The sequence below is a fragment of the Elephas maximus genome, chromosome 25 (assembly GCF_024166365.1).
Source record: "Elephas maximus indicus isolate mEleMax1 chromosome 25, mEleMax1 primary haplotype, whole genome shotgun sequence".
In the NCBI taxonomy this organism is placed as follows: Eukaryota; Metazoa; Chordata; class Mammalia; order Proboscidea; family Elephantidae; genus Elephas; species Elephas maximus.
In genome coordinates this window covers 22,015,780-22,028,966 of record NC_064843.1, presented here as the reverse complement: position 1 = coordinate 22,028,966, position 13,187 = coordinate 22,015,780, and the positions used below count along the sequence as shown (strand labels likewise).

General features: G+C 45.5%; 1 protein-coding gene across 23 annotated transcripts in view; it reads right to left on the bottom strand.

Moving 5' to 3' along the window:
- ZMYND8 (zinc finger MYND-type containing 8) overlaps positions 1-13,187 on the bottom strand; it is a 130,313-nt gene that overhangs the window by 111,231 nt on the left and 5,895 nt on the right. For 11 of the 23 annotated variants that reach the window (XM_049868761.1, XM_049868762.1, XM_049868768.1 and 8 more), the window contains one exon: positions 9,238-9,308. In XM_049868761.1, the coding sequence (XP_049724718.1) occupies positions 9,238-9,308 (71 nt within the window). Of the gene's footprint in view, positions 1-9,237; positions 9,309-9,397; positions 9,463-10,924; positions 11,042-13,187 lie in introns of those variants that run through there. The other 12 variants (XM_049868750.1, XM_049868753.1, XM_049868751.1 and 9 more) reach the window with 4 other exon arrangements.

Genomic DNA, 13,187 nt, shown 5'->3' with positions numbered 1-13,187 from the left:
TTCTGAAAAATCAGCCACTGAAAATCTTGTGGAGCACAGTTCTACTCCTGACACGCCTGGCGTCGTTATGAGTCAGGATCCACTAGACAGCAGCTGGTGGCAGACATTCCTCAAAAGGTTAAACATAGATACCCCATGACTCTGCAGTTCTACTCCTCAGTCTATACCCGAGAAAAATGAAAACATACATCATCCACACAAAAGCCAGTACACGAATGTTCATAGCAGCATGGTCTCCAATAGCCGATATGTGGAAACAACCCAAACGCCCATCAACTGATGAAAGGATAAACAAATGTAGTACACCTATACAACAGAAAGTTGTCCAGACACAAAAAGGAATGAAGCTTGATACATGCTACAACATGAATAAACCTTGAAAACATTGTGCTAAGTCAAAGAAGCAAGACACAAAAGGCCATGTAACGTATGATTCCATTTACATGAAACGTCCAGAACAGGCAAATCCACAGACAGAAAGCAGATTGGTGGTTGCCAGGGGCTGAGGTGGAGTGAAAGCTAACGCGCACAGGGCTTCTTCTTGGGGTGATGAAGATGTTCTAAAATTGACTGTGGTGAGTTTCATAACTCTGGGTACATATTAAAAACCACTGAATTAAACACTTTGAGTGAATCGTATGGCACATGAATTATATCTCAAAAGCTTTTAAAAAAAAAAAAAAAGCCTAGGAAAGGCAGGATCTCTAGGAGGCTGGGAAACGGGACCCTGTAACATCACACATTCCCACCACAAGAAGGATCCACCACCAACAAGACAAAATGGAAGTATTACTGAAACCTTCGGGGCGGGGGGCGGGGGAATCGAAATCCTCAAGAGGACTCAGACCCTGCTGGTGCAATGGTTAACCACTCAGCTGCTAACTCAAAGGTCAGCAGTTGGAAACCACTGGCAACTCCACAGGAGAAAAGACCTGGTGATCTCCCCCCATAAAGATTACAGCCTAGGAAACCCAATGGGGCAGTTCTACTCTGCCCTACAGGGTTGCAATGAGTCAGAATCGGTTCCACAGCGTACAACAGACCTGGTTATGTTTTTTTCTACCGGCATTTAGAGGAGAGAAAAAGTGCACAGTTATTTTAAAATAAAGGTTGAAAAGCTTTGGTCACAGTCTTCTAGAATACTAAGAATAGCTACATAAAGGGACATACATGGGACAAGCTTCAAAAATGGAGAAAGCATACGGTTTTCAACACATAAACCACAAAGCTAAACTGTACAGATGTCGCCTATAGGATTCCATGAACAGCTCCCCAGAAGATACTACACTGGCCAAGAGAAGGGAGCTCTGTGGTTTGGAAATCCATTATCGAACACCTTCAGCATTCCAAAACATTTTAGATCTTGTTAGGAGGGGAACAAGGCTCTTCGTTACCTAACTGGCAAATTCTTCCCATTGCCTAGTACGTGGATGGCAAATTAGAGTTAAAAATACTGACGCTCATTTTTCCAAAAGAAAAATTCTCAGCACTTCTGCATCACACTGATTGCAGAGTGTGTATGGTTATATATTCTTAAAGAGTTCCCTTGAAAAATGACAGAAGGTTTCTATCTCACAGCCGTCCTCATAAACAATCCCTTTGTGAAACAGTTCTAATTTACATACAACAGTGAGAATGAGGATCCTGTACTAATTAAGGTCTGGGGCTAGTTAGCAAATTGCTGTAATTGTATACTCTCCAGCATCCTGTCTCTCAAAACATATCCATAGCTGGGCAAATCTCAGCGAGAATGATACTGTTCAAGGTTTTAATATCTTGGGCTTCCGCTGCATCTGTGCAGGGTTTCCAAGTGTCTCCAAGCGGCTGGTTCCCCTGCGTGGGTGACATTACATAAACATTTTTAAAAATGGTTTCGGCTTTGGCAGCCTAGTACTTGCACACCAGGATCGTTACTGCAAACTGCACCCACGGCAGAGCAAGAGACAAGCAGCCCAGACAGGGGCATCTTTGTATGGAAAGGTGAACTCGGGGAACCCATCATTTTTCAAGACTTCAAGCCCCTGGCCTTGGAGGCGCTTGTTCTGATGCAGGCGTGGTACAGCCAAAACCCTGCAAGGAGCTGTGCTGTGACCAATCTATTGCAAAGAATGCAAACTGACAGCCCTCCACCACACTGACCTGGCCGTGAGCTTTGTTGGGTGCATGAATGGAACTGCACAGGCCACAATTCCAAATTAGGCAGTTTTACAGAAAAAAAAAATTTGACATGGCAAACATGGGGTGAGCCACCTTCCAGCAGGACAGGGATCAGACGGAGGCACGCCTACCCTTGCTGCAGCGCTCTCCCATTCAGCAAAGCCCCCAGCACCTCGAGATGCCAGCTATACTCACTCCTCTTACCTGTTAGGCCCTACACACATTTGGGTTGGAGGCCATGGGATACAATTCATGCTTAGGAGCAAATGTTTAAAATCAAAGATAAACCTTGACCCCAGTTCTCCACTTTACACCACGTCATGAATCTCTCTGAGCCTCAGTTTCCTCCTCTATAAAATGGGAATAACCAGATACCTATATGAGCGTCAGATGAAATAGTCTGCCTACAATACCTCGCACCAGTATTAGCTACACAGATATACCTGGCATCTCGATGGCACTTCCAATTTATGCTTGAGCATCTTTGAGCCATTACCCTCGGACACAAATGTCAACCTGACATCTTGAAAGCTTGAAAGCTTTGTCTCCTGAGAACTAAAACGCTCCGGTAAATGCCAAAGCTGGTGGAATGGCAATGACTGACTTGGGAATTACTCAGTTAATAAGTAAGTACGTGTCAGCTACAAAACCTGAAAGGTCATATGGACTAGATGTAGGTACAGGACTAAAGAATTCTGAGCCAATTATTGTCAGTTTCTAAGTTTCCCAAGTACAGTATAGCTCAACCAACCAACCAGTTGCCATTCAGTTGATTCTGACTCATGGCAACCCATGCGTATAGCTCAAAATAAAAAAAAAAAAAAGTTGCCATGGGGTCAAATACAGCTCACAGCAACCCTCTATGACAGAGTAGAACCGTTCCAGACAGTTTCCAAGGAGTGGCTGGTGGAGTCAAACTGCCGGCCTTTGGTTAGCAGATGAGCTCTTAATCGCTACGCCACCATAGCTCCAAGTGAGGAATAATGTTGCCCATTTCCCAAGATACCTGAGTGGTCACTTGGTCTCCTTTTAAGGAACTATGTCTTTCCCAGTGAGGGCAGTGTTGGTGGGTCCAGGTGTCCAGACAGCAGCCCTTCCCTAGCCAAAGGGCAGACACATGACATGTGACAAGCATCCTAGGGACTCTGCCCTGTTGTCATGAGAAGATGTGGACAAGCCCCATCCTCCAGAGTACCCTGGTTCTCCAGCCTTCCCATCAATGTCAGGAGCAACCTTCCAGCATATCCTTCCTGTCCAAAATCAGCCAGGCTGGCTTCTATATTGCCCATTACCAAGAAGCCTGAGTGAGGAGGTGTTTCCTGAGTACTGAAGCATTGATCCTCCCAAACCACAAGAAAAGCAGGCTGGAAGGATAAGCATGTATTCACTGAGTCCTGATCATCACACCATGTATGGACTTTGAGATCATTCGGGCTGAAAGAGAGAAAAGCCTTTCTCCCAATCATCCTTCTTAAGTGTCACATTTTTTGACCTTGCTGTTTTCAGCTCTTGGAACCTCAGCAATCCAAGATCCTAACTCCGGGTCTTTGCACATGCCATTTCCTCACCTGACCCAAAAGGCTCTGTCATAACAAGCTGTGGGCCCCTCTGTTAGAAAGGGGCTCTGGGGACAGAAGCAGCCACGCTCACATGGCTACCCGACTGGGACAGATGGGAGCTCAACCCACACAAAGCCACCCAAGGCAGTCCTTGGGGAGAAGGAAAGTTCTTCTCAGAAGCTGGGGGACCCCTGCAATCTCCACCACTCCTACATAAACTAGAGGCTCCAAAGTCTCTAAGAAAATTAGTCCAACAGCTGCAGAACAGCTCTGTTCAAATATCACAGAGGCCAATAGGACAGGACGCTGGCAGGGAAGTACAAAGCACCAAAACCCTAGACTCAGAGAAGCAAATTTCTCTCCAGTCCCAAGCTTGCCTGCTGGGTGACCCTATCTTCTTCGCTGTGCCTCTGCTGAGCAGGGAGTCTATCTGGGAATGGTTTGCATATCTACCTCAGTGGCTCCCTCCTGGAGGGTGTAAAGTAGTAGGGCCTCCACTTTATGGGCTTATCAACAAGGGCTCCTTGTCCCTCTTCACCCCAATTTTAATCACAGTTAACAGTTTCAAGCACTCACCATGTCCCAGGCACCTCTGAGCACCCTGTATGAATAAGCTCATCTAGTTTTCACCATAACCCTCTTTTATCTCCATTTGCAAGGGGTGAACTGAGCTACAGAGAGGTTGAGTAACTTGCCTGAGGTCACCCAGCTAGGCAAGAGGAAAGCCAGAGTTGAGCCCAGGGATTCTGGCTCTAGAAACTGGGATTTTTTTAAACCTCTATATGCCATCCTGTCGAGGAGAGGCAGACAAAGTGGTCTACGTGCTGGGAGAGAAGGTGCTTGCATTCTAGCAGGGGAGACAGCCAACCAACAAATAATACAAGGTCATGGACAAGAACTATGAAGAAACGAAGGAGTGATCGAGGGAGCTTCTGGAGCGCTGGCATGTTAACTATCTCGATCTGGCTGCTGGCTGCATGAGTGTATACGTGGGTTAGAGGTCATCAATCTGGACACTGTGGACAAGTACACTCTATACACGTAGCTCTCTTATGTTACATCTGAGATTAAAAATGAATCAGGAAATAGTAAACAGACGATGGGGAGCCGGGTCTCTCACTGGGAGTGAGGTTACAAATAAGCAAAGGGAGAAAATTAAAATGATCCATGTGGTAATAGATTAGAGTTGGGACAAGTGTATAAACTCACATTTAGCTTAATGCAGATACAGGTGGATACACACAGAAGTTATTGATATGTGTATTTACACAAAGGCTCCCTGGATAGAGCCAACGGTTTCCACTCAACTACTAATGGAAAGGTTGGCAGTTCACACCCATCCAGGGACTCGGAGGAAGAAAGGCTGTCGATGCGCTTCTATAAAGATTCCTGAAACCAGACCAAACTCGTTGCCATCGAGTCCATTCCAATTCACAGAGACCATATAGGACAAAGCAGAGCTGCCCACAGGGTTTCCAAGGTTTATAGAAGCACATATGGGGTCGCCGTGAGTCAGAATCAACTTGACAGCAATGGGTGAACGTGCATAAAGGTTAGTATTAACCAAAAAAAAAAAAAACCCGTTGCCACTGAGCCAATTTCCGGTTCACAGCGACCCCATAGGAGAGAGTAGAATTGCCTCACACGGTTTCCAAGGAGAAGGTTGGCAGCCACAGCACTTAACCACTATGCCACCAGGGTTTCCAAGGTTGGTATATGTGTATACACGTATTTCCTTGATCTATCAACTGAGTGGGGCCTGGAAACACACACCCAGTAGCAACAAGCATACTTAGCATCCAGTTCTTGGTTTCTAATATCTTTCTCCAACAAAAGGAGCCAGAACCCCTTGCAGAAAGGGCTGATTCTAGGAGTGAACCAGGAAAAACACAGAATAAACCTGCAGCATCTTGCAGTGTTACATGGTAAGAAAGTGCTCAAAAAAATCAGTCACTAAAACCCCACAATTTGATGGGGGCATGTTAAAGGGACAGAGGAGCCAACCGAAAGCGCTCCCTATGGCCAAACCTAGAACAATTTAAGCAGCAAAATACAGTAGTATTGGATTATAACCCAAAATATAAAAATAACGATCCACGAGTCCATACTGATATAACTCAATGAATAAGTAAATAAACGGGAGAAAATAGACAAATCTCCCTTGCAGAAAAATTCCAAGTAATTTATGTAGTTATTCCTCCCTCAAGGAAATGGAGTCTAACTCTCAATTCCTTAAGTATCGGCTGCATATGTGACTTCCTTCCAAAAAGTATAGCATGGAAATGGGGTAAAAAAAAGAATAATTTCGCAGTGGACAAACCTGACAAACTGCCTCAGCCAAGTGACCAAGGTCAACATCAACAGTGGTAAGTCACGTTGACAGTATGTACCCTTGACATGATGTGATGAAAAGGCACTTTACCTCTGAGGCCTTCCTCCCCAAAAACCCACAACCCCAGTCTCATCATGAGAAAGACAGACAAATTCCAACTGAGGGATATTCTACAAAATATCTGACCAATACTCTTCAAAATCATCAAGGTCATGAAAAACAAGGAAGACAGAGGAAACTGTCACAGCCCAGAGCAGCCTAAGGAGACATAAATAAATGTAATGTGTGTCCTGGCTGGATACAGAAGATTGGAACAGAAAAAGAACAGTAGGTAAAAACCAAGGAAATCTGAACAAAGTATGGATTTTGGTTAATGGTAACATATTCACACTGGTTCATTAAGTGACAAATGTATCCTACTAACGCAAGATGTTCATAACAGGGGCACTCTGGGGGGTATACGGGAACTCTCTGTACTTTCTTCACAACTTTTCTGTGTATCTAAAAAGCTATTCTAAAATAGAAAACATGTTTTAGGGAAGGCAACAAAATGACAGAATGGCTCCTTTGGATGGGGGAGGCCACCAAAGGCCTCTCCAAGGAAGGAATGTCAGAGATGAGATCTGAGAGAGGAGAAATAAGCAGCTAGGATCCAGCAAAGGGCACAGGACAGGCAGGGGCTCCAAGGAGGCAACAGAGAGGGTGGAGTCACAGACGGAAATTATAGGGGTGGAACAAAACCTCCCGACACAGATGAACCTCAGCCCCAGAAACAGGTCATGGTGAGTTCAGATTTGAACCCAAGGGCACTGGAAGGTCAGTAGAGGGCATTAGCAAGACAGGCAGGATCTGACTGATGTTTTTAAAGATTGCCCTGGTTGCTGTGGGGAGAGGACCAGAGCGGGCAGATGGCTCCCCAGGGTATGCACATTCCCAGCGGCACAGGTAGAGGTAAAAGCCACCTGTGAAGAGCTGAGAGCACCGAGTGGGTATGAAGGAAGATGAGACAAGGGGTCTTACGCATAGATGCGGGCGAAGCAAGGCAAGTCTTCTACCTTGGGTGACCTTGACCCTTTTGGAAAAGACTCACCATTCGGCCTCAGGGGCATGACAGGCACCGGGGCACTCAGGAAGGAGGCACCTCCTTGGAGGAAGAGCCTCCTACTAACCCTGAGATGCTACCACTTGGAGCCTCAGTAGTTTCCTCATCTGTGAAGCAGGAAGGCTACCTCCCGCTCATCACAGGATTGTTCTTGTTGTAGGCTTCCACTGAGTCGGCCCCCAACTCGTGCTGACCCCCTGCACAAAAGAACAAAATGCTGTGTGGTCCTCTGCCATCCCTAGGACGGGTCGCCAATCAGGCTGTTGTGATCCATAGGGTTTTCATGGACTGATCTTTGGAAGTAGATCACCAGGCCTCTCTTCCTAGTCCATCTTAGGCTGGAAGCTCCGCTGAAACCTGTTCAACATCATGGCAACACACAAGTCCCCACCGATAGACGGGTGGTGGCTGTGCACGAGATGCACTGGCCTGGAATCAAACCTGAGTCTCCCACATGGAAGGCGCTCGGCCACCACTGCCTCGTCATTCAAGCACAAGCCTCGAAAACACTTTCAACGAGTGTTATTGTTACAAGAGAAGCCAAGGTGGAGGGATGATCTAATCAAGCAGCCCATTTTACAAACAGAAAAACAGAGAGACAGCAACAGAAAGGGTCACTTGTCCAAGCGCCCAAGGGAAAGTGTGCAGCAGAGCAAGGACAAGGAGTGCTTCTCCAAACCCCCACTCTCCACCTTGCCACATTTCCTGCCAGACCACATCCAGTTCTGATCACAACAGGCAGGGTCTCTCTCGTTATCAGTGACTCCAAACACCTCTTCAGGCAGGATATCTCCTTGCTTAAAACTTCCGGCACAGCTCTCTTCACAACTGAGGCATTCGAACCTTGACCACCTGGTGGCTGACAGCAGGGTAGTGGCTCTGACTCAGCCCACCCTCCCAACTCCTCTCCCTGCTCGCCAAGCACAGCCCAAGCACCCAGCCAGTCTCACCTCCAGAACTCTCCCCACCTCTGCTTCGGCATGTCTCCCCCTGAACCCTGACCATCCCCCATCTGCCAGCTCAACCACAGCAGCTGCCAGCTTCCCCATCCGTGGGTACAGTCTGGATTATCTGACCCTCACCTCTGCCCCAATGACATGCTGTTTTATAAAAATCCTCAAAAAGCATCTCTGTTTCCGACGCCTAGGGAGTCACTGTTTGTGACACCTGCTAGCTAGGCTGGAATCTCCTCCTGGGTAGAGTGGGTAATAAACCTCTCTCTCTGGTCCTCCCTTGCTGCTTCCCCGCCCCCCGAACCCCCATAACCCACAGCACAGGGCTGTAGGCTCAGAGCAGGCACTCAATAACTTGTTTAAGGAATAAAAACACCTTGGTACAACCACTAAGCCTGGCGATGAGCATTTTCATCCACCAAAGATATGAACAATGGTCCCAGTCACTCAGTTTTAAAAGCAACCTGAAAGAAAAGGAGGAACAACTGCTTCCTTTTGGGAAACCTAAAAATCTCTCTCACACAGACCAGATGAAAAGTAGCAATCCTGCAATTCGAAAATTCTGGGAGTCTAACCCAGGATTCTGAATAAAACATAAGCTCCATTTGCCCTCATTTGCTCAAGTGTCTCCTAAACGCAAGCTTTGGCCTCAGCATTCCAGAAAGTCCTACATTCCCTTTTTACCTCTAATCCAAGATCCCCATTTTCTAACGAAGTAGGCCACCTTCCCCACACTTCTGCGATTCCAAAGAGGCCTGTTATTAAAATCAGGAAACCAGCAGCAGCTGGAGACTCCAGTCGCTTCTAGAACATGTTTTATTAAAAGTCTCATTCGTCAACGTCACACCGTGAAGAGGCAGCCAGCACCCTGAGTCACGACAGGCACATAAAATCTACTGTTGGGAGAATGACCGACAGGCCGGTGCACCTACAAAAATAGGCAAGGAAGAGAAACTCAAAAAGGAGGTGATATCTCCATAAATGAGGTCCATCCATCAGAGGTTCCTTCTGTCAAAATCGGACACGCGTGGCAATGCCGGCTCCTAGGCCTACACTTCACAGCTCTGCTACAACAAAAAGAAACTCCGACTTCCTTCTCTGCTCTGAAATAGACAATACACAGCTTTTACTCACCTTTGGAGCGAGTAGAGATATCCATGCCCTCTCCCGCCTCCTGTTCTGTTTTTATTTCCTCTTCAGCCAAGCTGAAACAGAGCAAATGATGTTCATGTTTAGGGGGGCGAAGGACTTGCCCCATGGGGCAGCTATTTAGAAGTTCTAACAGCAAACCCACCTTGCAGACAATCCCCCATCTTTATGCAGGGGTGGGGCAAAGAAACCCAAACTTGACTTCCACCAAGTGTTAACAAACTTGACTTCCACCAAGTGTTAAGACTCCTAACAGAGATTTTTATAAACACCAGGTTGTTCTCTTTTTCAAGTCAAATTACTATTCCAGTTGTCGTGCAAAAAAAAAAAAAAAAGCATTTTTTAGATACACAATTACAATCTCCTGCCATGGGCCAATGAGAACCCAGCCTTTGAGTAAACAAGTTTCTAATTGTTAACACCGGTTCAAAGACAGGCAGCTTGGAGGTGTTTTGTAGGATGCACCCAGATTTCTGATGGCTGAATTCCGAAAGACAAAGAGTGTCTTCCAGGCCTCCCCCCTAAATCTTACAACCTACCAATGAGGCAGGAATATGAAAAAATATATGTAGGCTAAATGACTAAATAGAAAAATATGCCCAGACTGAAAGCAAAAGGCCTAGTCTTAAAAACATTCAAACAACCAGCATTTAACCCGGGGCCTAGGACCAGGGTCTCCATCCCCCCGACACACCCCTTGCCCAGGTCTCTCTGTAGCAGCCTTGCTTAGAGCACTCTTTTAGCTGGGACTAATTGCCCCCCACCACAGAAGTGGATTCCGGAAGGATCATTTAAAAGAAACTGGCGGAGAGTTGGGGGCTGGGGAGAGAAGCAGAGAAAGCAGGCCCCTTCGCTGGGAAGGTCATGCATCCAGAATCTTCTTTCTCTCCCTCCCTCTGCTGGAACTCCAGTTAAGCAGAGAGCAGGCCATTTCAGCTCTTTCCCCCCACACACAAGCCAAACCAAAGGAAGAAATGAAGGTGCCAATTGTCTGAGGTGCTAGAACTTTCCAAACACTCAGACTCACACTGAAGTGATAAGAATCTGAGCAATTACTCTAGATGCAATTCCATCGGACTGTGGTTCCACAAGAAATGGGTGCATCATCACTCGATATGCCTGGAATTTTCCATTTGGAAGACGCAAAGCCAGGACAGGAAGGAGGCGGGGGAGCAGACGAAGGATTAGAATGTCCTGTCTGTGTTCCGTGGTCTGGGACTATGACAAGGCAAAAGAGGAGTCCAAAATGGCAACCCTCAGGCCTGGAACTCCAGGGTACAACGGAGAGGCGTTTAAGAGAGTTCGTGTTGGCTGTTCACGGGAGGAAGAGGATTCAGGATGGCAGCTATATAGAAAGAAAAGGACTATAGCTCAGAATTAAATTACAGCAGCTTGGAGGCCCTCTGACCTAACTAGTACCAGCAGAGAAAAGAAGGTAGTTTTGGTTTAAATCTGAACATTAACACCTTTAGTTCTCTGTTATTGATCCCTGTTAACAATTTCATTTACATTGCATCTGTAAAGAAAGCCAGAGATACAAATCCCCAAAGAAACAACTGACAATGTTGTCAGAAATGGTCTTCATCAGAAATAAGCAGCCTGCTAAATTTAAACACATCGCTCACATGCAGTAAGACAACGGCGACTTGGTAAGTGATTTTAGCATGAATACCTTCTCCTCCAAGTTAAGAGGCAACCATTCTCTATTAAGAAAAACGTCCTTCCTGGAACATACACAGGTTGTCCAACTGGATGCTGCTGATGGTTTCCTGCTTGGAGTGACTGGAAATAAATTTTAACAAAAGGTCCCATGCAGCCCTCAGAGAAGGGTAGATGGTTAATTTCAAAAGAACAAACAGCTACCTTGATCTTTCCAGCAACTAGAATGGTTTCCCCCTCTAGCATGATGTGAAATACTAACCTTCTTGAAACCAATCCCATATTCTGAGTGATGGAGAAAACACTAATCTGTGATCCAGCCCAAATGCTGGTGAGAGAAACAATTATGCACAACAGAACCAAAGACCCACTTGAAGGATTTAGGCAGCGATGAAAACATTCAAAGGTGTATTAACCATGGAGGGGGCTGTATTCAAGAGAACAATTATTTGGCTAATGGCCTAGAGGGGCTGAATGCTTCAGGGAGGAAGCTGCTGAGAGGCTAAGAAAATGCAAACTAGTTATGGGGTGGCTATTTGCTGCAGAGTTTAAGATTACCTATTCTGGAGCAGCAGAAAGAGGGAAAAAAAAAGTTCAGCTGTTTTATCTTTCCAAGTATTACAAGTGAGTACCATCATCACCTAACTTTAGCAATAGCACCACCAGCTTTAGCTGAGGATTTCAAGCACCATTTAAGAAAACCACCTTTATCACAGATCAGCAAGCCATCCTTTCAAAGGGAAAGAGCGCGCGCGCACGCACACACACACACAATAGCACAATAACTTGTATTTGGCTAAAGGAAAGTGCACCATCTATGCAACCTTGGAAACCCTGTGGGGCAGCTCTACTCTGTCCTATCGTGTCGCTATGAGTCCGCATTGTCCACTGACTCGAAGGCAAGGGGTTTGGTTTTTGGTTTTATGCATTAGAAGGGGAGGGAAAAACTTCATTTACAAAAGCAAAGACCAGAACGAAAAATTAGTCATTTTGAATAGCCACATCTAAAGATACTTCCTTTTTCTACACCACTGATCTCGGTTTTTGTTTTTTTTTTTTTTTTTGGTTTAGTGTTAAGTACTAGTATGTTATTAGGAAAAAAAAAAAACCCTATGAATATTACATCAAGAGTGGTAGGAAGAAAAGCCTTGTACCTGTCTGAATGCCACACAGATCTTGGTCAATTTAGTTTAAGAACTGTTCAGTCATCTGGGGGTAACAACAGTCAAATAACAGTAATTGTTAAAAGCAATGGCAGCAGCATCTGGCTTGCAACTCCTGTCATTAACACATTCAAGTCCTAGAAAACATACAGCATCCTTCCTTCCATTATCTGCTAGCCTCCAGCAATCCAGATGATTATTTAAAATGAAAAGCAATAGAACAACAAGTCCTTGTTTCAAACTGACATTACTTTTTTTTTTTTAATTATATCTACTGGGGAGACTGGGGGCCCGCTGAAGAAATGGGTGAAGTTAGCTGAATACCAAACAACAGCCTCTCACCCCACAGGAAAATGCAGCATCAACTAGTTGTACACATTGTATGTCTCCCCCCACCCCCCGCCACCACCACATCACCTCCTGCACTTACATTTACCCTAAGTAACTTGCCTATGGATGGTACAAACTGGATACATTGCAAGCAATTCAAAGAAGAAGCATCAGCCTCCGCAAACACACTGAAGCCCATCTAGTCTCAGAAAGAATAAAAGATTTCTCCCCGCATGCCTGAGCAGGGAAACCTAGGCTTACTTCTCAATCTGCATGCGCTGAAAAAGAGCAATTAAAAGTTGCAGATGAACTGCTGCACCTCCAAGATGTTTTAAGCCTTCTGATTATTAATTCTGAGGACTCAAGCCTGGTCCGTCATTCCCAGGAATTCCGTCCCAACACTTCCAAGGGAGAGAGGAAAAAAAAGGGGGGGGGAGTAAAAGCATCTAGTTTCGACAGAAAAATGCCTAAATACACAATGCCCAGATATTTCTTTTCCCCAGGTGCCCCTACAATCTTGATTTTTAACCAAGAATATCTAACCCATCTAGAATACACAGCCAGCATGCACAAGACTCTGGTTCTACAGGTGAAGATCATCGCACAGCAATTCAAGAATCATGCATCATTCCAGAGGACTTTTCCTTCTGGTTTTTACTTTCATTCAAAATACCAAACTGGTCCAGGCTATAAGAAATATTTAATCCCCAAGACACAACATCTTCCTCTTCTAAATCACAAAACAGTGAACATCAACATTTTTCTTTAAAAATTTTCAAAACC